A 23,548-nucleotide genomic window follows, 5' to 3' on the forward strand; every position below is an offset into this window, starting at 1 on the left:
TACTCCTCGAATTGAGGCTCTGTGCCTCAATGCGAGGAGTATTCGGAATAAGGTGGGCGAATTAACTGCGCAGACAGCAGTTAACGGATATGATGTAGTTGGCATCACGGAGACATGGCTCCAGGGTGACCAAGGCTGGGAACTCAACATCCAGGGGTATTTAACATTTAGGAAGGATAGACAGAGGAAAAGGAGGTGGGGTGGCGTTGCTGGTTAAAGAGGAAATTAGTGCAATAGTAAGGAGGGACATTAGCCTGGATGATGTGGAATCGGTATGGGTGGAGCTGCGGAATTCCAAAGGGCAGAAAACGTTAGTGGGAGTTGTGTACAGACCACCGAACAGTAGTAGTGAGGTTGGGGACAGCATCAAACAAGAAATAAAGGATGTGCGCAATAAAGCTACAGCAGTTATCATGGGCGACATTAATCTACATATTGATTGGGCGAACCAAACTGGTAGCAATGTGGTGGAGGAGAATTTCCTGGAGTGTATTAGGGATGGTTTTCCAGATCAATATGTCGAGGAACTAACTAGAGAGCTGGCCATCTGAGACTGGGTGATGTGTGATGAGAAGGGATTAATTAGCAATCTTGTTGTGCGAGGCCCCTTGGGTAGTGGTAGAATTCTTTATTAAGATGGAGAGTGACACAGTTAATTCAGAAACTAGGGTCCTGAACTTAAGAAAAGGTAACTTCGACGGTATGAGACGTGAATTGGCTAGAATAGACTGGCAAAGGATACTAAAAGGGTTGATGGTGGATAAGCAATGGCAAACATTTAAAGATCACATGGATGAACTTCAGCAATTGTACATCCCTGTCTGGAGTAAAAATAAAACGGGGAAGGTGGCTCAACCATGGCTAACAAGGGAAATTAAGGATGGTGTTAAAGCCAAGGAAGAGGCATATAAATTGGCTAGAAAAAGCAACAAACCTGAGGACTGGGAGAAATTTCGAATTCAACAGAGGAGGACTAAGGGTTTAATTAAGAGGGGGAAAATAGAGTACGAGAGGAAGCTTGCAGGGAACATAAAAAACTGATTGCAAAAGCTTCTGTAAATATGTGGAGAAAAAGATTAATGAAGACAAACGTAGGTCCCTTGCAATCGGATTCAGGTGAATTTATAATGGGGAACAAAGAAATGGCAGACCAATTGAACAAATACTTTGGTTCTGTCTTCACGAAGGAAGAAACAAATAATCTTCCGAATGTATTAGGGGACAGTGGGTCTAGTGAGAAGGAGGAACTGAACGATATCCTTATTAGGTGGGAAATTGTGTTAGGGAAATTGATGGGATTGAAGGCCGATAAATCCCCGGGGCCTGATAGTCTGCATCCCAGAGTACTTAAGGAAGTGGCCCTCGAAATAGTGGATGCATTGGTGATCATTTTCCAACAGTCTATCGCCTCTGGATCAGTTCCTATGGGCTGGAGAGTAGCTAATGTAACACCACTTTTTTAAAAAGGAGAGAGAGAGAGAGAAAACGGGTAATTATAGACCGGTTAGCCTGACATCAGTAGTGGGGAAAATGTTGGAATCAATCATTAAGGATGAAATAGCAGCGCATTTGGAAAGCAGAGACAGGATCGGACCAAGTCAGCATGGATTTCTGAAAGGGAAATCATGTTTGACGAATCTTCTGGAATTTTTTGAGGATGTAACTAGCAGAGTGGAGAAGGGAGAACCAGTGGATGTGCTGTAGTTGGACTTTTCAAAAGGCTTTTGATAAGGTCCCGCATAAGAGATTGGTGTGCAAAATCAACGCGCATGGTTTTGGGGGTAATGTACTGACGTGGATAGAGAACTGGTTGGCAGACAGGAAGCAGAGAGTCGGGATAAACAGGTCCTTTTCAGAATGGCAGGCAGTGACTAGTGGAGTACCGCAGGGCTCAGTGCTGGGACCCCAGCTCTTTACAATGTACATTAACTATTTAGATGAAGGAATTAAGTGTAATATCTCCAAGTTTGCGGATGACACTAAACTGGGTGGCGGTGTGAGCTGTGAGGAGGACGCTAAGAGGCTGCAGGGTGACTTGGACAGGTTAGGTGAGTGGGCAAATGCATGGCAGATGCAGTATAATGTGGATAAATGTGAGGTTATCCATTTTGGGGGCAAAAACATGAAGGCAGAATATTATCTGAATGGCGGCAGATTAGGAAAAGGGGAGGTGCAACGAGACCTGGGTGTCATGGTTCATCAGTCACTGAAAGTTGGCATGCAGGTACAGCAGGTGATGAAGAAGGCAAATGGTATGTTGGCCTTCATAGCTCGGGGATTTGCGTATAGGAGCAGAGAGGTCTTACTGCAGTTGGACAGGGCCTTAGAGAGACCTCACCTGGAATATTGTGTTCAGTTTTGGTCTCAGATTAGGAGGAAGGACGTTCTTGCTATTGAGGGAGTGCAGCGAAGGTTCACCAGACTGAATCCAGGGATGGCTGGACTGTCATATGAGGAGAGACTGGGTCAACTGGGCCTTTATTCACTGGAGTTTAGAAGGATGAGAGGGGTTCTCATAGAAACATATAAGATTCTGACGGGACTGGACAGGTTAGATGCGGGAAGAATGTTCCCGATGTTGGGGAAGTCCAGAACCAGGGGACATAGTCTTAGGATAAGGGGTCGGCCATTTAGGACTGAGATGAAGAGAAACTTCTTCACAGAGTTGTTAACCTATGGAATACTCTGCCGCAGAGAGTTGTTGATGCCAGTTCATTGGATATATTCAAGAGGGAGTTAGATATGGCCCTTACGGCTAAGGGGATCAAGAGGTATGGAGAGAAAGCAGGAAAGGGGTACTGAAGGAACGATCAGCCATGATCTTATTGAATGGCGGTGCAGGCTCGAAGGGCCGAATGGCCTTCTCCTGTACCTATTTTCTATGTTTCTCTGTCCTTTTGCTTTTTGTGGTATATATCATTGATTTAGTGTTGAATGCAGGGGGTATGATGAAGAAGTTTGCAGATGATACTAAAATTATCCATGTGGTTGATAATGAAGAAAGCTGTAGACTGCAGGAAGATATCCATGAACTGGTCAGATGGGCAGAACAGTGGCAAATGGAATTCAATCTGGAGAAGTATGAGGTAATATATTTGGGGAGGGCAAACGGGGCAAGGGAATACACATTAAATGGTTGGACACTAAGTGTAGAGGAACAAAGGGACATTGGAGCACATGTCCACAGATCCCTGAAGGTAGCAGGCCAGGTGAATAAGGTGGTTAAGAAGGCATACAGCATACTTGCCTTTCTTAGCCGAGGCATAGAGTACAGGAGCAGGGAGGTTATGCTTGAACTATATAAAATACAACTTAGGCCACAGCTAGAGTTGGTCACCACATTACAGGAACAATATGGTTGCACTATAGAGGGTACAGAGGAGATTTACGAGGATGTTGCCTGGTCTGGAGAATTTTAGTTATGAGGAAACATTAGATCGGCTGGGTTTGTTTTCTTTGGAACAGAGGAGGCTGAGGTGAAACCTTATTGAGGTGTATAAAATTATGAGGCGCCTAGATGGAGTGGATAGGAAGGATCTATTACCCATAGCAGAGGGGTCAACAACTGTGGTGCATAGATTTAAAGCAATTGGTAGGTTTAGAGGGTATTTGAGGGGAAATGTTTTCACCCAGAGGGTGTTGGGGGTCTGGAACTCACTGCCTGAAAGGTTGGTAGAGGCAGAAACCCTCACCACATTTAAAGGGTACTTGGATGTGCACTTAAACGCCATAACCTGCGAGGCTACGGACCAAGAGCTGGAAAGTGGGATTAGGCTAGATAGCTCTTGGTCGGCGGTGCAGACACGATGGTCCGAAATGGTCTCCTTCTGTGTTGTAAATTTCTATGATTCTAACTGGTCCTTTAACTATTTGCTGTAGTGAACCATTTACTCCAATCAGTTTTGTCAGATGCGTTTCCTAAGCACTCTGCGCTAATGGCACTGTGCATAAACGGCAAGTTAGAACAGTAAAGTAGCTTTTACTACATTTGCATTTGTGATTAACAGAAGGCCTCGCTGCATATATTGTAGATGGAGAAATCTGTCGGATTTGAATAATTAACTGTCTTATTTCAGGTCCTGATGCTTGACAATTTCTACATTTTTTTGTGTTCCTGATTTAGTCTCCTTTACTCAATTTAGTAATCTATAGAATGTAAGCCTTGAAGCGTGTATGAAGGTGAATAAAATTATGAGGGGCCTGGATAGTGTGGATAGGAATGGCCTGTTTCACTTGGCATAGGGGTCAACAACCAGTGGGCTTAGATTTAAAGTAATTGGAGAGGTATAGAGGGGATTTGAGGGGAAATTTCTTCAGCCAGAGGGTAATGGGGGGTCTGGAAGTCACTGCCTGAAAGGGTGGTAGAGGTGAAATTCACACCACGTTTAAAAATACCTGGAGGTGCACTTAAAGTGCCATAACCTATCGAGCTATGGACCAAGAGCTGGAAAGTGGGATTAGGCTAGATTGCTCTTGGTCGGCCGGCGTGGACACGGTGGGCCGAAATGGCCTCCTTCTGTGCTGTGAATTTCTATGATTCTATGAAGCCAGACTCTTCCTGGCACTGTATACAGGCTTCTTTGTAGCTTTTGCAACCATTGACTTTAGTACCACTTTCCAGAAGTTGCTTTAAGTATCTGATTTTTGCCTTGTTAATTTAGCATAATCCATTCATGGTGACCTTTGGCAGCCATGCTCAGCATAGCCTTTCCGTCTCCATTATTTGGTTAAGGTTAGCTGTCTGGGAGGTTTTTAACATCTCTTCCAATTACTTCTGTGTGATATAGTTAGCCGTATGTGCTGCACAGTTTAGTCGATTTTGGTGATAGATAGCTGATATCAAGTGGGAATTGCAGAACTATTTGTAAGTTTACTTGGTGCTATTTTTATATACATAAGTGGTATGTTAAATTTCCCACTAAAATGTTTTACTGGTAATTGAATTACAGCAGACTGATTCAATGATATTGCACCAAGGCTCCTGCAGCTTTGATTAAGAAGCATTGGTCGCGAGTGCAGTTTCTTTGTCAGTAGGAAAATGGCTGAGGATCCACAGAGAAACTTTCGTTCCCACTATTATGAAAAGGTTGGGTTCCGTGGTGTTGAAGAGAAGAAATCCCTTGAGATTCTGCTGAAAGATGATCCGTTAGGTAAGCCTGAAGCATTTACATGATTCAATATAATACTGCTAACTTAGGCTATTGATAGTAAATGAAAAGTTAAGGTGAAATTGTTGATGGTGAAGCATGTTGGTGCTCCAAAGTCTGACCCAACGAGTGATCAAATATAGACTTACGCTGAAGAATAGAGAAAAAAGGGATTTCAAAGTTTGTATGGAATTTGTACTTCTTGTCCTGCAAAAACATTTGCAATAATCATTTTGCATTATTCCCTTGGTACATAAATGGTTATAAAGCTTTGTACAGTGTAACAAAGAATTGGGAGGTTGGATTTATTGATGCTGATTACCCGATGAAAACATTTTAAAATTTGCCCTTAGGATGTGGGCACGATGGCAAAGCTGGATTTATAGCCCACCCTTTGTTTCCCCAAGAAGTTGGTGAAGCATTGCAGTCCTTGTACTGAAGGTGGGATTGTTGTAACCTCAGTATATTAAGGCCCCAATTTTAATTTTGCAACTCACTGGGACGGTGGGGGTAGGGTCCGATAGCTCGTGCGGGAAACCTGGCAATAAGTGCAGCGATTCTGTCAGTGGCTTTTTAACTCCGCTACCTCAAATTTTATTTCCGGGTTTCCCGTTGAATCAGCAGCAGCGGGCGTGATGTGGACCCGCATGACGTGGGACACTAAACATGCAAGTTAAAAGTAGTTTGGAAGTGGGAAGAAAAGAAAAGCAAGTGGCAGAATGAATTCCAGAGGGCAAAGGCTGAGTCTCATTTCAGTGACGCCTCCCTGGATGAGTTGCCGGGGGCTGTGAGGAATGAGAGAGATACTGTTCCCTACCAACAGGAGGAAGAAGCCTGCAGCTGACACCAAGAAGGTGTGGTTGGAGGTAACGGAGGAGGTTAGCAGCAGACACCCACATCCCAGGAACGGATTTTAAAAAAGAGCGTAGTGTCACACTCCTGGATTCAATGCAGAAAGCGCTTTAATGGCATAAGCTGGTCAGGAATGGTGAGTACAGTGGCATATTCACCTACTTCCTGCTGTACACATCACCCCACCCCTTCACCCTGCCTTGACAAGCCTACTGCAGCGCATCACTCCTCACAACCATCCTTCTCTTTCTATATATTTCCTCACATCCCCATCTATCAATTCACCACTCTCACTCACCCTCATCCTTGTACAATGTCATGCCTCTCACTCATCGTCACCCTGACCAAATGCACTCCATCAATTGGTTGAGGCACATGCCATTACACTCACTCATAAGTCTCTCTCCCTTCTTGCAGGAGAAAGAGAGCAGATAACACCAGGGAGAGGGAGATAACTGGAGGGGACCCTCCAGATATATATCAACCAACCAGCGCAGAGGAGGCGGCACTGGAGATAGAAACATAGAAATCTACAGTGCAGAAGGAGGCTATTTTGGTCAATTGTGTCCTCGCCAGCCGACAAAGAGCCATATGACCCTCGGTCAGCAGCCCTGAAGGTTACATATAAACCGATGAACAATGGGTGAAAGGTAAAGAGCATCAGGCCCAACCAGTCTGCCCCACACAACATCGGTACCCCATGCATTGCAACATTTTACACTCCACGGCCAACAGATTTAAAAACCCAGGCCAATTAGGGAAAAAAAATCTGGAAAAATTCTTCTCAGGTGATCGAAACTAATCCAGGAGATCACTCTAGCCGTATTCGATTCCCTGAAGTACTTGCCATCGTATCTGCGCCAGCCAACAAGAGGTTATCCACTTTAATCCCACTTACCAGCTCTAGGTCCGTAACCTTTTAGGTTATGGCACTTCAAGTGCCCATCCAAGCACCTTTTTAAATGTGGTGAGGGTTTCTGCCTCTACCACCCTTCCAGGCAGTGAGGTCCAGACCCCCACCACCCTCTGCGTAAAGAAGCTTTCCCTCAAATCACTTCTAAACCTTCCACCTATAAGATTTCTGAATCTCTGGCATTAGATTGATAGTGAGAAGATTCTTTTAAAATAATTGGAACAGTTTATTAAAAACACACACACATGCACATCTAACAGCAGTCGTTGATTATCCTACGGGTCTACCTTAGTTACAACAGAGATACAAATGAGGTTATAATAAAAAGCAATATACTTCACGTCCCGCTGGCTGGATGAACACACAGCTTGCTGTTTTGGCTGGTTTTCAGCAGGAGGTCTTGTGCCGTGTGTCCAGAAGAGAAGAGAGAGACCAGTTCCTGGATTGCGTTTTTATATTCCTTAAGTTCATTGTTCCTCAGAAAGCCTCAGGATTGGACCTTGGTTCCAGGGCAGTTCCTTATTGGCTCTCCTCACACATGTGGCTGTCTGGAGGCCCAGCCACCTCTTGATTAGGTTAAGTTAATGGCTTTCCAATTAAGACAATACACAAAACCCATGCTGCAGCTCTGCGGGCTTCCATTTTGTTTCAACACTCAACCCATGCTGGAAACCTGTGGGCTTTCATTTTGTTTCAACACAAACAGGCCTTTCCGTATAATCTATACTAACATTTATACATACACAGAATCAATTTTAATCATTAATAAACACTTTTATTCTTACACTTTAAAACTATGCCTCTCATAATTGACCCCTTCACCAAAAGAAATGGACCCTTGCTATCCACTACATCCAGGCCCCTCAAAATTTTATACATCTCAATGAGGTCTCCCCTCAGCCTCCTCTGTTCCACGGAAAACAAACCCAGCCTATCCAATCTGTCCTCATAACTAAGATTCTCCATTCCAGGCAGCATCCTAGTAAATCTCCTCTGCACCCTCTCGAGTGCAACCACGTCCTTCCTATAATACGGCGACCAGAACTGCACGCAGTATTCCAGCTGTGGCCTAACCAGAGTATTATACAATTTAAGCATAACCTCCCTGCTCTTGTATTCTATGCCTCGGCCAATAAAGGAAAGCATTCGTAGGCCTTCTTAACCACCTTATCCACCTGGCCTGCTACTTTCAGGGATCTGTGGACAAGCACTCCAAGGTCTCTTTGTTCATCTACACTTCTAAATGGCCGACCGTTTAATGTGTATACCCTTTCCTTATTAGCCCTCCCTAAGTGCAATATCTCTCACTTCACCGAATTAAATTCCATTTCCCACTGTTCTGCCCACCTGACCAGTAGATTGATATCCTCCTTCAGTCCATGACTTTCCTCTTCATTATCAACCACACAGCCAATTTTAGTGTCATCTGCAACTTCTTAATCGTACCCCCATATTCAAATCTAGATTATTGATGTCTGCCACAAAAAGCAAGTGACCCAGTACTGAGCCCTGCGGAACCCCACTGGAAACATCCTTCCAGTCACAAAAACACCCATCAACCCATCCTACCTCTAAGCCAATTTTGGATCCAACTTGCGACTTTGCCCTGGATCCCATGGGCTTTTACCTTCGTGACTAGTCTGCCATGTGGGATCTTTAGCAAAGCTTTTGATAAGTCCGTGTACTCTGCATCGTATGCAGTACCGTCATTGACCCTCCTGGTTATCTCCTCAAAAAATTCAATCAGGTTAGTCAAACACAATCTTCCCTTAACAAATCCATGCTGATTGTCCCCAATTAATCCTTGCCTTTCTAAATGTAGATTTATCCTGTCTTTCAGGATTTTTTCCAATAATTTTCCCACCACTGAGTTTAGGCTAACAAGCCTGTAATTACTCGACCTATCCTTTTCACCCGTCTTAAACAAGGGTACCATGTTAGAAGTCCTCCAGTCCTCTGGCACCGTGCCTAAATCCAAAGAGGACTGGAAAATGAGGGTATGGCCTTTGCTATTTCCTCTTTTGCTTCGCTCAACAGCCTGGGATGCATTTCATCCGGGCCTGGGGACTTATCCACTTTCAAAGCTGCTAAACCCCTTAATACCTCCTCTCGCACTGTTTATTTCATCCAGAATTTCACACTTCTCCTCAATAGCAGTATCTACATTGTCCTTTCCTTTGTGAAAACAGACGCAAAGTATTTATTAAGAACCATACCAACATCTTCTGCCTCCAAACACCGATTACCCTCATGGTCTCTAATAGGCCCTACCCTTTCTTTAGTTATCCTTTTTTCGATATATTTTCGATAATATATATTCGAACGTGTTTGGGTTTTCCTTAATTTTACTTGCCAAGAATTTTTCGTGCTCTCTCTTAGCATTCCTAATATCCTTTTTAATTTTACCTCGGAACTTTCTATATTTCTCCAAAGATTCTACAGTATTTAGCTGTCGGTACATGATATATGCTTCCCTTTTTTTCTTTATCCTCCCCTGTAACTCCAGGGGACTCTAGAATTGTTATTCCCACCCTTTTTCTTTAAGGGCACATGTTTGACATGAGCCCTCTGGATCTCCTCCTTGAATGCCTCCCACTGTTCCGACACTGATTTACCTACAAGTAGCTGTTTCCAGCACTTCTCAACTTTTGGATAGGCCTGGACTTTTCCATAACTACCTTGAATCTGACTGAATTATGGTCACTGGCACCCAAGTGCTCTCCCACTGATACTCCTTCCACCTGCCCAGCTTCATTCCCCAAATCTAAATCCAGAACCGCCTCCTCCCGTGTTGGGCTTGTTACATACTAACTAAAAAAGTCCTCTTGAATGCATTTTAAGAATTCCGCACCCTCTATACCCTTCACACTATATTTGTCCCAATTAATATTAGGATAGTTGAAATCCACTAATATTGATACTCTATGGTTTTTGGACTTCACAGAAAATTGCCTACATATTTGCTCTTCTATCACCCTCCCACTGTTTGGTGGTCTATAATACTCACCCAGCAGTGTAATCGCCCCTTTTTTATTTTTCAGTTCGACCCATATGGCCTCATTTGATGATCTCTCTAACATCTAGGGCTTAATTTTCCCCAAGCCCGTTTTCTGGCGTATTGCCGGAGTATTTCTAGGCAAGAAATGTGGCAGAAATAATTTGCCAAAGTTTCCCCGATGTATAATTCGAATTTTGCGCCGCGCAGTGTGTCCAGTCCCCTCGGGGATGGAGCCTGCTGTCTGCGCTGAAATAAAGATGCCACACCGAAAAAAGATGCCGCACCTTCTGTGCATGCGCGGAAAAGAAAAAGCTACGTTTTTGACATCGTTGCAATGGACGCGCATGCTCAGTACAGTTTGGATTTGGCAATCGGTCATTTTTAAAAACCCAGTTGTGTGTGAGAGAACGTTGAGTGCTGGAAAAATCACAGCTGCAGCAATACAAGATGCAACGCGGTGCAAGGAGCAAGAATTTCTTACAGGATGAAGTCGAGGCACTAGTTACTGTGATTGAGACCAGATGGCAGGAGCTGGACACCAGCAGAGGCCACAAAAGTTCCACCCAAAGAAATGAAGAAATGAAGAAATGCTGGAACCAAGTTGTAGAAGATTACGGTGACCACCATGAGATCTGGAGGCCAGTGTAAGAAGTGGTGGCAGGACCTTGGTCAAGTAGTTAGTGTAAGTAATATTTCCATTTATTCAATGCAATTGCAATTGTAAATGTGACCATCTGTATGTCCTGCCCAGCAAAAAGACACCCTCTTTAAAAAGTTAGGTGTTCATATTTTTGCAGAGGTAGGTGGCACATAATAAAAGGGAAAGAACTCGAACAGAAGGAGGCCCGGCAAATCTGCACCCAATGATACTCTTGGAAGAGAGGATTGCTGCTTTGGTGGTCCTGCCTGGAAAAAAGCAATCAGTACTGCACAAGCCTGCCCCACACTCGAGGGAGAGGGTAAGTCCTGCAAGTTCATCGTGTTCCTTCAAATCAGCCTGCTGCCTGGCCTGCAATGTGTGAGCCTATTCATGCCACCCACCCTTCCCCTCCTCTGCTGCCAACCATTTGATTTTTCTGTTATATTTTGCTGGGCTTGAGGCCAACCCTGACGATGCAGAAGAAGATTCAGATGCGGACGAGCCTGGAGAGGAAGACATCTTCCAATCCAACCTCTAGACCAACATGGGGGGGTGGGGGGGGCGGTGGGCGGGGTGAGGGGGATGGGATGGAGCTGGATGAAGCTCCCGTTGTTGTCCTGACTTTGGAGGAAGTGCCGCTCATTGAAGTGACAGCCCCTTCCGTGACTTGTGGTTTTAGTGTTGGTGGAACAGTCCATGGTTTCACATTTGCCGAGGTTGCGGGTCCAAGTGGTGGGATGAAACGAGGCACATCCAGAACCCCACCCTCCCAGGCTGTGGCTCCCAGTGGTGGGTGCAGCGAGGCACACCCCTGGGAAGGAGAGCTCGACCGCGTTCTCCTGAGGTGCAGAATGACCTTACCCGATCACTCCTGAACGTCATTAGTGGGGTGAATGATGAGATAGCGGGACTGTTGGGAGAAGTAACAGCAATGACACGAAAAATGGGAACGATATCCAGGACCATCAGTGAGGGAATAGTGGCCATGAGGGAGGGAATTTCAGAGGTAGTGCAAACCACGTCACTTGCCATGAGGAAGGGAATGTTGCAAGTTGTTGAGACACTGTCAGGGCGCATCAGGGATGGCATGTTGGAGTTAGCTGCTGCAATAAGGGAACATGCCCAGACCCCACGCCCAAAGACCGAATCAACTGTCACTCCCATTCCAATCCCCACACCAGCCTCTGAGGAGCCCAAAGCCGGGCCCTCCAACTTGCCGCCTGACACCGTCAACCTGCACCCCCCCCCCACCCCAAGAGGTGCGCAGTACCCGAGATCGTAGAAAGAATAAGCTTGGTACCAAACCCAGAAACACTGCGCCTGCGGGCTGGGATGGTAGAGTGTCCAAGACCAAGAACAGCGGGCGGTCTTAGAATAAGGGGGAGGAGAGATGGGTGCAGCCTTTCTTTGCTGCTGTTATTATTTTTACTGTTGTAACTGTTTTCAAATTGAGATTTTTGTAAGTTATGTAAATTTACAAGTTTATAAGTGATCTTGAAGTTTTTCAGTGATCTTAAAGTAAAGTTTGCTACAAGAATAATTTTATTAAAATTAAGTTACGTACATTGTAAACTTTTGAATGCAATTTATTTTACATTAAAACTGAAAATCATGTTCTATTAACACAACACAACATTGCGGAACAGCTCCAAACAGTAAACATGTCCATGTGGAATAGTTGTCGCTGAGCCCTCCGGCATCAGTAAAGTGTTCACTGATGAGCTGCTGGCGCAAGGCTCGAGCAATCGTTAAAGGGGCACAATGGCCCGCCCTCCTCCGCCGTCGTGCTTCGGCCTCAGGCACTTGCATGGCTTCCTCATCCTTGTCGTCCTCCTCCTCCTGCTCGTCATCTGCATCTTCCACATCATTATCAGCCACTCTCACCGAGGTGGGTCTTCCACTGCCAGGTGTTGCTGCCTCATGATGGCTAAGTTATGCAGCAGTGAACTTACCGACAATCTCGGGAGTACAGCAAGTAGCCTCCAGAATGGTCCAGGCATTGGAAACGCTGTTTCAAAATGCCAATGGTCCTCTGTGATGCTGCGCGTCGCAATGTGCGATATGTTGTATTCACAGTCAGCGTCCGTCCGGGTTATGCATAGAGGCGTCATGAGCCAACTGGTGAGGCTGTACCCGTTGTCTCCCAGTAGTCAACTCTGTCCTTCTGGCTGATGCTGCTGAGACATGGCAGATATAACGCTGTCGTGTAGGATGAACGCATCATGGGTGCTCCTAGGGTATCTTGCATCGACTGACATGATATTATGATGCATGTCGTCACACTCGAGCTGTACATTAATGGAGTGGAAGCCTTTTCTGTTCCTTTATATCTCGGAATCCTCCAAAGGTGCTTGCAAGGCGATGTGGGTATAATCAATGCAGCCTTGTACCTTGGGGAAGCCAGCAGTCCTGGAGAAGCCCACAGCCGTGTCATGGATTGATTGGATGGTCATGGGGAACTTTATGAAGTAATTCCTACACGCATGCAGTGCAGCCGTCATATGGCGAATGAGACATATGTTGCACATTGCGAGATGATGCACACATCCCCAGTTGTAGCTTGAAACGATCCAGAGGTATAGAATGAAAGTGCAGCTGTACCCTTTGCTTCAACTGACAAAGTAGTCCTCCTTATGTTTCTAGGTTGCAAGTCTGCTTTGACCAACACTCAGACCTCAGTTACAACTTCTTTGCGAAAACGCAGCCTTCTGACACAGTCTGCATCACTCAGATGGAGGTCTCAATATACACAAGGTGGGTAAGGCCTCCTGCCCAACACCTACAGGCTCTGATGTTCCTGATGCGAAGAAGTCAAATCAATTGTCTTCTATGTAGCACTGTAAGGGGTTCTCGGGGAGTGTTGTTGTGCCTTGGGTGTCTCTCTCTGGACTTCTGCCCTCACAGCTTATGCCTGGCCTGTGAGGTATCCTGAGTGCTGCAAGAGCACCCCTGGAGAGACTGTGTCCACAGCTTATGAAGGGGGTTTTGAGACTCGTGCGTCCCCACAGCTTATGCCTAGCCTGTGAGGCACCTGTGAGTGTCAAACACTCCTAACCCCTTCTTCCCTAGCCTGTGACACATAGTTGAGTATTATCGAGGCGCTCCTACCTTCCCTTACACTGTTCTGACATAAGACTCACGATCAGGAGATGTAATACAATAGAACTGAGACAAGGTGATTCCAAAAGGAACTTAGGCTTCCAATTTATTTGATAAGGTGTATCTCAACAAACAGCAATTCACCAACAAAACAATCCCCCTAAATCCCACTAAACGGACACAACGAAAATTTTTACACAAGTTTAACAGTACAATGCCCAATCTCCCACCTTTCCTGGCCTAACTGAGTTGGGAGTTCTGGGGACCAGAGGTTATACTCACTACTGTGCCTTTTGCAGTCTGGTGGTTTATTTCTTCTATCTTCGGTGTCTTCGGACACTGGTTTTCCTTCAGTGTCAAGAGGCTTGCTGGTTGTTGGATCACGAGAGCAGAGAACACACACACTGGGTCAGAAACCCTTTTTTATAGCCAGATATCCAGTCAGCCCCTCGTGCTGAAATCGATCCTTCCCATTGGTGGGCTTTGTGATTTTGAAAAATGCAGCAGTTTTAGATTATTGCGGGTTTTTTCCACTGATAACCTACTCAAGGTTTGAGTAGGTGTTGATTGCGTTGGCCTTCTGTAGCCATTGTGTAGGCCTTGGTTTGTTTTGGGTTCCCTAGTTTTCTGAAGGTCTGCATAATTTTCCTCCATAGTGTAAACATGGGGAAGACAATAGCCCGATAATGGCGATGAGTCAGTCCCACAGTTTTCGAGCAAGTGCTCTCCCATTGGCTTGAAAGCCCCATGCTTCGGGCTGACTCTGTCCCACCATTGGCCCTCCGGTGTCCTCCCCCGTCCAATCACTGCTCTGCCAAGGTCAAACTGTCTCGGTTTCAATTCACATTGCAGCACAGACAGATCCCACAGCCCTTTTCCACCTGGGTAAAATGAGGGGGTTTTCATCCTCCCCTACATAATCCCCCATCTGACACAGTCAGACACCACTCGAGTGTGTCAAAGTTCAGGGTGGTGAGAAAATCCTAAATCTCCCAAATTGCCCAACTTTCCCCAGTTTAACTCTCAATTGATCTCGTCTATATATATCGTAATTCCTTTTAACGCGGTACAAAACACAGAATCCAACAGGTTACAATATACGACAGCAATATACATATATGTACTTAAAGTTACAGCAGTAATTGTACATTGAGTCTCATTTCAGTCTTAACCGTAAAACAAAGAAACCTGCCCTGCAAACTCCCCAGGGGCCATGTATGAAAACGCAGTCATCCCTGGGAATAACAAAACCACCTAAGTGTCGCGGTCAAGCTTTGTTTACACGCCTTGAGTGTTTAGCAATGGCTCTCCTGTCTTTGTAGTAGCCTGAGGAACTGCTTTCTTTTTCTTTTTCTCCTGAGCTTACAGCTTGTAACTAGCAGATATGCTACAATCAGGAGTTGGACGATTACTAAGGCATGCGATCCCACCCGGATCCACGCAGGTATGTCTGCCCGTATCCCCAAATCCCACCCTGCTGCGGGTTTAATCTGGGCAATCTCCCCTGCTAGAATTTCACTTTTCTGCTCAATGGTGTAAAAATGTTTTTGAGACAAATCCACTACCTGGAGGAGGGCTGTAAGTTTCTCAGGTAGTGGGGCAATGAGATAGCCAAAATGGGCGACATATTGTTGTAGGTGGCTGAGGTTGTTTTGTACCGTGAGGTGAATCGTGGAAGGTTCAGGGATGGGTGTGATTCTGGTGTGTGCCACTTGAACCTCTGCCCTGGGTTTAAAGCAAAAGCTGCTGTACGGTATTGGACACCACCTTCCCGGTCCGTGTTCATACCGTTGGGCACTTGTGGTGACACAATATGTCCCACCGCCTACATATGCTACCTGTAGAGGCATGTGGTTAGGGGTCATTACCTCCATTGTGCAATTGATAGACTCTACCCCAGCAGTGCTGAACCCACATTGTGGCCTTGCAAAAGCGTTCAAGTGCTGGGGGCTCCCCTGCTCCGACAACCCGAGAGGTCTGTACCTGTCACAGTGTGCTCCCACATTGTGACATAAGGTGGGACCTCTTGGAATCGAACATGCACCCCTCCATGAATGACTCCCACATTCTCCAGGGGTGCTGGTCGTGGGAACGCCCCCATCACGGGCATCCTGACCACCACACCCATGATGGTATGATTTGACTTTCCACAGTCCACCGGTACCGGGTAGGCTTCCGACGCTACACGAAGTTGGCAAGGACTCAAAACATTATCATAAGGGTGCAGTGCTGGTTGCTGATCCAGGAGGGGACCTGTCCCTGTCTCAGATCCTCAAGGTTACTTTGTCCCTCTCCCAGTAACCAGGCCCCATAGAGCACACACACCTCATTTTGGGCGGCTTGATCGGAGGCGTTTCTATCCTCTCGAATCAAGGCGTTTACAGCCCTGGCCTGTGCCTCCAATTAAGAGATAATCTCCTTTAAGTGAACTGTCATTGCCACCTCTTCGTGGAGCGCGGATCCCACTACGGTATTCTCGTCCCCCAGGATTTTGCGCAGCTGATTCTTTAACCCATTTATCTGGAGAGCCAGCTGCATGTTATCCAAACTGTTTATGGCAGACGCCCCGGTGTTAAACCCCGTGAAAATGTCATTTAAAGTGCCACGCCTCTGCCTGCCCGGTTCGGCCCTATCCCACTGTTTATACAAGTCTGTCACTTTGACATCCCCGAAATCCAGTTCATCGAACTTCCGGAACATCTCCCGCAGCAGAGCCTGGTCTAACAGCTCGGTTTCCCAGGGACACCACGTAGGTAGGCGGACTTCTGTCAGATTTAGCACCACTGATGCCACTGCGTAGTGTACCCCCTGATAAAGTAGTTTCTCGGTTGGGACCAACACTAAACCATTCCCCGGCCCCCTGGTTGTTGTCGGGCACCCGTGTGGGACGGTGGGCTTGGCCGTGGGTGAGGGTTTTCTTTCCCAAACTACAAATTCGGTGGCGTTCACTGGTACCCGGGGATTGGGGGTCACACGCGCCTCCCCGCTGCGATCCCATCCCACCCCATCCCCGACATCCTGCCACCACCTATAGAAAGCAATGGAGACCCCCCCCCCCCCCCTCTGAACACACGCGAGTGGATCCCCACATACACAAATAAATTCCTTGGTCGTACGCCCACCATTTCTCCCAGCACACCGTGACCCCGACAGATGACCCTGTGATGGTTCGGTAGGTATCATTATCCAGACGTTCCCAGTCCGAGTGTCGGTCTCCCACGTCCCTCTTGAGCTTTCTGAGCCACCACCACCGTCCCAGAGGTATGTCCCCTTGGCAAGTTAGGCAGACCTTCCTGCCTTCTGTCACTCTCACTCTGGAAATGGCCACAGTGATCTCCGGGCAGGGGATGGAGGTCTCTCCGTAGGTAAAGTCCTTATGGTTGGAGTACTTGGTGGAGTTCGATCCCAACCACCCAGGCCATCTCCCCTTGTGGGAGTAGGTGACCCGGCCATCCGCCACCGGAGTCCCTTCTCCTGTGGTCACTGTCGGCGCTCTGCCCCCGGAGCATCCGAAAACCAGGGAGTCCTCGGTGTCCCCTTGGTGCCCGGTGCAGATCCTTCGCGATACCAGCATCACTAACGTCCAGTAGGGAGGTGTTGACATCTGAAGGGCAAGAAGATCATGGCCTTGCCTTGAGAGACCTCTCCAGGCTCGGCCCGCGTAACATGTTCCGAACACAAAAATGCTGTACCCAACCGTCACTGCCTTACCTAAACACATATACACACAACACAAAGTAACAAAACAGGAAGGGAAAATATATACACCGCCACCCGTCCCCGGGTGGCCAGGCTACATCCTGTCACTGTACAGGCGTCGTCGACCACTCGGCTGACTGTACCCTGGGGACCAGGATGCCCTCCACTGAGGGGCTCGCATAGTCCCCCTTAATGAGTCTTGTGTTGCCCTCCAAGGCCCTCCCGAGCCCCAGATAATCAGTGGGAGACCCTCGCTAGCGCAACAGAGCTCCCTCCCTGTTGTCTTTCGCCTTCTCGGTCTGGGGTGGGGAGCTAAGTAAATAGGGGACCACGGCACCCTGGTCTGTGGCACTCTGTCACTCCTTACTGTCGATGCAGAGTCCCACGTAATGGGCTGCAATGCTATCTCCTCCACCTCTTGGGCTAGCCCCAGCTAATCCACCATGGGAGGTTCAGCTTCCCCTTGGACCTTGCTAATGGTAGAGCCTGTCTCCCTACTTCTGTTAGTGGGCTGGAAACCTCTACCCAGTGGTGGGATAGCCTTACTGGAGCAGTGAACCAGCCCTGGCTGTAGAGCTTCGGGGCCCGCTGCCTCCTCCGGACCCTCCAAATCCACTGGGGCCTGTTCTTCCCCCAATGCCTGATTCCCTTCCCTTGCTCGTCCCCTCTGTTTTTTACCTCTTGGGGTCAAACAATTTACACTGATTAATGTGATACCACTTCACCCAGCGAGGCAATTGAACCGCATAGACCATAGGGCTAGCCTTGTCGACGATGCTGTATGGTCCCATATACAGTGGTTCAAATACCCCGACCCGAGCGAAGCTTCTCACCATCACCTGGTCGCCCATCTCCCAATCATGGTGACTGCGGGGTTCCAGCAGCAGCCGATTGGCACGGTGCTGTTTACCCATGTTGTTGGCCGCCTGCCAGTGAATCTGTTTCAGGTGTTCACACAGATTCCTGACGAAGCGGTCCCGGTTCACCTCTCGAAGCTGCCCTTCGGTGAGAACCGGCACCAACACATGCACTGGGGTTCTCATGATCCGGCCCGTCATCAGCTCATGGGGTGAGTAACCTGTGCTCTTTGACTGACTGGCCTGGATTCCCATGAGGACCAACGGTAAGACCTCCACCCACTTGTTCGGTGAGTCTCCTGTCTTCTTGCGCAGCCTTTCCTTTAGGGTCCGGTTCAGGTGTTCTACTGGGCCTGAGGACTGAGGGTTGTAGGCGACATGCCATTTGGCTCTTATTCCCCAGCACCTTTAGGGTGGCCTGCATCACCTGGCCGGTGAAGTGGCTTCCCCGGTCGGACTCCACGATTTGATGTAGACCCCACCGAGAGAACACCTCCCTCACCAGGATTTTTGCAGTCCCCACCGCGGTAGCTGTTCGGCAAGGGAAGGCTTCCACCCACTTGGAAAACACATCCACCAGGATGAGGCAGTATTTATAACCTCCCTGGGCGGCTGGTAGGGGTCCGATGTAGTTGATCTGGATCGACTGCCATGGTCCCTCTACCCGCCTGACGTGTCCCATAGACACCTTCCTTTTCTGAGGGTCTGGGTTGTTTGCAGCGCAAACCAGACAGCCCGCACAGAAGTCGCGGACGTCTTCCCGGAGGCCTGGCCACCACCATGCCTTTTGCCAGGTAGATTCCGGCCCGGGGTGTCCCGCACCTGGACCCTCATGGGCCAGCTGAAGGAATTCCCTCCGGTGTTGTGGCGGCACTACCCATTTGTCCCTTTTAAACAACATGCTTTCCCGCACAGCAATATCTGCAGCACTGTATGGGCCCTCAGCCTTTTCCCCCTTTTTGATAGCAGCCAAGGCAGCCTTCAGGACCGGATTCTGCATCTGGACTACTTTAAGGTCCGGGGCCGCAGCCGCCCATACGCTCCCTTGTGTTCCTGGCTTGCTTCTTGCTGCTGCTATCCTGCCTGCCTCGTATGGGTCCCATGGGCGACCTGTACGAGCACCTTCCCTTGCCAGCAGGTCTGCCTGCTGGTTACCTTCCCCCCGTGGCTCAGTTTTGGAGTGGGCCTTTACCTTATGGATATATACATCCCCGGTTTCTCCCACTGCAGCCACGATATTTTCTACCAAGGGTTTGGTCACAAGGGGCTTCCCATCCGCAGAGGTGTACCCCCGGCGTGACCAAATCGCCAGATACTCTGTACACGAATTGCAAGTGAACATGCTGTCCGAGCAAATCATGTATGGGATAGGGAATTCCTCGGAGTGTGTGACCACATACATCACCGACGAGCGTTCCGCCTGCTGGGCGCTCGGTGCATGGGAGTTTAAGAGCCAAGGCAAGCTCTGCCTTGGGATCCCAAACTCCGCAGCCCGTGAGTCTTGTACCCGCGGAACTGAACTGGAGCCATTAACGTTGATCTCGCGGCCTGTGGAGTGTATCCCTGCCCGAAATCCAAAGTTGATGTCCCATACCCCCTCCACAGAGCATCTACGTGGCTGCCCTGGATAGATTAAATTTGCTGCGAGCCTGGGCTCGCAGAGGCCCTTGACCTTTAAAGTCATTTGGGAGAGGAGGAGGGTCCAGCAAGTGATTCTAGCACTGCTCACTGTCCCGTCCTTGATCTTCCCGTCCAACAGCATCTGCGTCGGGGTATGATGGGTGAAGAGTGTAATGGGGGATACTCCGGTAAAGATCTGAGCTCTCTATACTGCCCAGTGGGTGGCAAGCAAATGCCTCTCACAATTGGAGTATCTCTTTTCTACCTCCGTGAGGACCCTGGAGGAGTACACCACTGGTCTCAGCTGACCGTTTCGCTCCTGGAGCAACACTGCATTTAAGCTGTTACCACTGGCTGCCACCTCCAGGAAGAATTCCTCCCCCCCCCCCCCCCCGCCATTAATTGCCCCTAGGGCTGGTGCTACCTGCAGGTCTCTCTTAAGATGGACAAATGCTGCCTCACAGCCCTCGTCCCATTCCCACTCGACCCCCTTATGTAGGAGTCTGAGCAGAGGGGCGGCAGTGGCTGCTCGATGAAGTCCCTACAGTAGCCAGTGATTCCCAGGAAAGACCTTACCCCCGACACATCCCTAGGGACAGGGAGTTCCTGCACTGCCTTTCTTCTAGCCTCATCAATGGCCCTTTCTCCTGCTCTTATCGTCAGGCCCAGGAATTTTACCTCTCCTAGACCTATCTGGGCTTTCTTGGGGTTAACTTTAAAACCCCCTTCCTTTAGTAAGACCAGCAGTTTGGCCAGCAGTGGACCATGTTCCTCACTGCTGTCTGTGAATAACAACAGGTCATCCACATACTGGACCAGCTGGTGTGGTTGGCTGAAGCCTTTTAAGCAGTTCGCCATGCATTGGTGAAAGATGCTGGGACTATTATGAAAGCCCTGTGGGAGGCAGCTCCATGTATACTGCTGTTCCCGGAAGGTGAAGGCAAACTTGTACTGGTCTTCCCTCCGTACAGGGATAGACCAGAAGCCGTTGGATATGTCCAACACTGTGAACGTGGTTGCGGGTGCAGGGATTTCCCCTGTCAGATCCGCAACCGCCGCTACTGTGGGAGCACAAGCTGGGATGTTTTTATTTAGCACCCTATAATCCACCGTAGCCCTCCAAGAATTGTCCGGTTTCCTAATCGGCCAAAGCGGGCAGTTGACATGGGTAGCTATGGGTCTCAAGCGAGCTTAAAGCTGTCTCCAAGTCTGCTTCTGCCTCTCAGGGAAAGCCATACTTTTTTCGTGGGTGGGACATGGGATCCCCATCTATTCTAACCTCCACTCCTGTGACACTCCCACAATCGTGTTTATGGGTGGCAAATGCTGCAAGATTTGCTTGCACATAGGCCCGGTACTCGGCCAGGGTGTTACCGACCAGAACCTCCAGGTCGTAACCCCCTTTTGGCTTCATTGTACACAGAGTCCCTTTTCCCTGTTTCTTATCAATAACCATGACTTCTCTTTGCTCCCATGCCCACTGTGCCCCATAGACAGTGATTCCTCAAGTCTACTAGGATCTGGCGAGCGATGATGAAATCAGCCCCCAAGATCCCTTTTCCCACCTGCTACCAGTTCATCAGGAAGCACTTCCATTGTGTTTGGAGTGCTCCTAAATGAACCGCGACCGGGACTGAAAAAAACCCAGCCTTCTCATTTCCTGTGAACCCAACCAGTTGATACGGCACCCCGTTTGTTAGAGGTGAGGTTGCGGGGTCCTCCGAATGGACTAAAGTGCTGGAAGCACCAGTGTCCAAAAGGTAAGTACCCAATACACCCTCAACCTCCATCTTGACACAGGGTCGTCCCCAGGGGTCGTATTCTAGTGGGCACAGGTATGCAGGCTGGGTCTGGGCCTCTGGTGCTTCCCTGCCTGTTGCCGTGGCTATCTTCCCAGTCCCCTCCAGCGCTGTCCTCACTGCAGCTACTATCTCGTCAAGGGATGGTGAGGAGCTCGCTCCACTTCCCCCACTCTGGGCAGCTCCTGAAGGACTTCTCCCCCCATATCTCTTTACTGGGCTCCTGCAATCCCTTTTAAAATGCCCAGCTTTCCCGCACCCGTAGCACACTCCCTCCTTATCAGATGAGCAGCCACCCTCCTAGTGCCATTCCCTTTTGGGAATCGAGTTGGGTTTTCCTTCATTTACCCGACCTTTGGAGGCTTTCTCCTCCTCCATTCCGTTGGACCAGTGCCAGTTGCCTGACCACTGCTTCCTCGGTGAGGTTGGGGTCCCGGGAATCGAACCACAGTTCTGCCCTAGCCTTGAGCCGGGGCAAACAGTTTGCCACCAGCATCCTCAGCCAGCGGCCAGTCTGTACCGTGGAAAGATTCGCCCGGTCGAGGAGCTCCCCACAGGCTGTGTGGTATACCACCCACAGCCTGTCCACAAACGCCTGCAGGGTTTCCCCTGCGAGCTGCCTTGTCCTTTCGACTCATTGGAAAGGACTACCGTCATCAAAGCCCATAGCCTCAAGGACGGCCCTCTGGACCTCAGTAAATGTGTGCTGCCCCCTCCGGCATTCTGCCGGTAGGGCCTGCTACAAATTGCCTTCCAGAGAGAAGAGCAGCAGCTTGGCTGTCTCTTCCTCATCGCACCCATTAATTTCCCCTGCCTGCATCACCTCCTGAAGTGGATAGACGGGTCTCCACTGCGAGTGAGTTTGGTCAAATGGGCCACCATGGCCCTGAGTGATTGAACTCCATGGGGAATAATAAAGTCGCTCTCCAGCGCTCCCCGACCTTGGCCACCTCCCTGTGGAGGACCGTACTTGCGCTGCCTGACCGGGCACATCTGCCCTGGTTCAGGATCTTTCTGCGCTGGTCCCTCTATCTCCGGCTGTCCCACCATACCCGGTACAGCAGACAGTGCCTGGTCGCTTGATCTAGCCCTTAACTGACCCTCGGCGGGAGCCTCACATCCCTGCTGCCGAGCGGGACACGTTGGTCATGCCCCCAGCCCTGGGTATGCTACTACCTGCGCGCCCCGCTCCTGGTACCCCACCGGACAAAGCACCGGTGCCTCAGGAGGTGATCGGGCGTCTCTTGCCTTTGGATTTACCTCTACCCCCCAATACTCTCCGTTGTCCCCTGTGGACCATCCAAGTCCTATCAGGGCGACCATCCCCTTTGCCTGGGATAGAACGTGGGTGAGAGTTTTAATCCTCTCCTGGCAGGGACCGTGATCTGCAAACTCACTGCTACTGGCCACTTTATAGGCTGCCTGTACGTCTTTTAATTTATTCTCTAGTTCCCAAATTTTCTGGGTGTACCGAGTTCTGTTCCCGGAGGGACTCCACACTACCCCTTGGCCTCAGTGACCTGACACTGAAGATAGTCCCGGCTATTTCGGAAGGTCTCCTCCATCTGCCTCTTCCCTTGCTGCTCCTCAGCTAATTCGGCCAGCAGGTTGTCCCCAACCGCAGCCCGGTTAGCAGAGAGCTCCTCTGATTTCTGAAGACTCTGTTCCAAGTCCTTCACCCACTGGTCGAGCTTTCGGACTTGGCGGGTGAAGCAGATAAGCCAGATGGCCTTTTCCACCCTGCGGTTGTGGTCCTTCCCTGCTGTCCACTGAGCAGCAGCATCCACTGGGCTTGCACCCAAGGTTTGGTGAGGTTCACCTTGCCAAAAATGTATGAGGAAATTATCTCCTCCATTTTAGTTTCCTCTCTTATCACCTCATCTGTTATTAACATCTCCTGTTTGCTTATGTCCTGCCGCGGTCA

At 48.8% G+C, this 23,548-nt stretch overlaps 1 protein-coding gene across 6 annotated transcripts in view; it reads left to right on the plus strand.

The window, feature by feature from the left end:
* The window catches only part of tbc1d7 (TBC1 domain family, member 7), a 74,203-nt gene that overhangs the window by 9,349 nt on the left and 41,306 nt on the right, over positions 1–23,548 (plus strand). For 3 of the 6 annotated variants that reach the window (XM_070880711.1, XM_070880708.1, XM_070880714.1), the window contains exons 3-4: positions 5,032–5,150; positions 13,194–13,304. In XM_070880711.1, coding sequence (XP_070736812.1) covers positions 5,039–5,150; positions 13,194–13,304 — 223 coding nt within the window. In that variant the 5' untranslated portion in view covers positions 5,032–5,038. Of the gene's footprint in view, positions 1–4,949; positions 5,151–13,193; positions 13,305–23,548 lie in introns of all 6 variants that reach the window. The other 3 variants (XM_070880709.1, XM_070880710.1, XM_070880712.1) reach the window with 2 other exon arrangements.

This window comes from Pristiophorus japonicus, chromosome 5 (genome assembly GCF_044704955.1).
Source record: "Pristiophorus japonicus isolate sPriJap1 chromosome 5, sPriJap1.hap1, whole genome shotgun sequence".
Classification (NCBI taxonomy): domain Eukaryota; kingdom Metazoa; phylum Chordata; class Chondrichthyes; family Pristiophoridae; genus Pristiophorus; species Pristiophorus japonicus.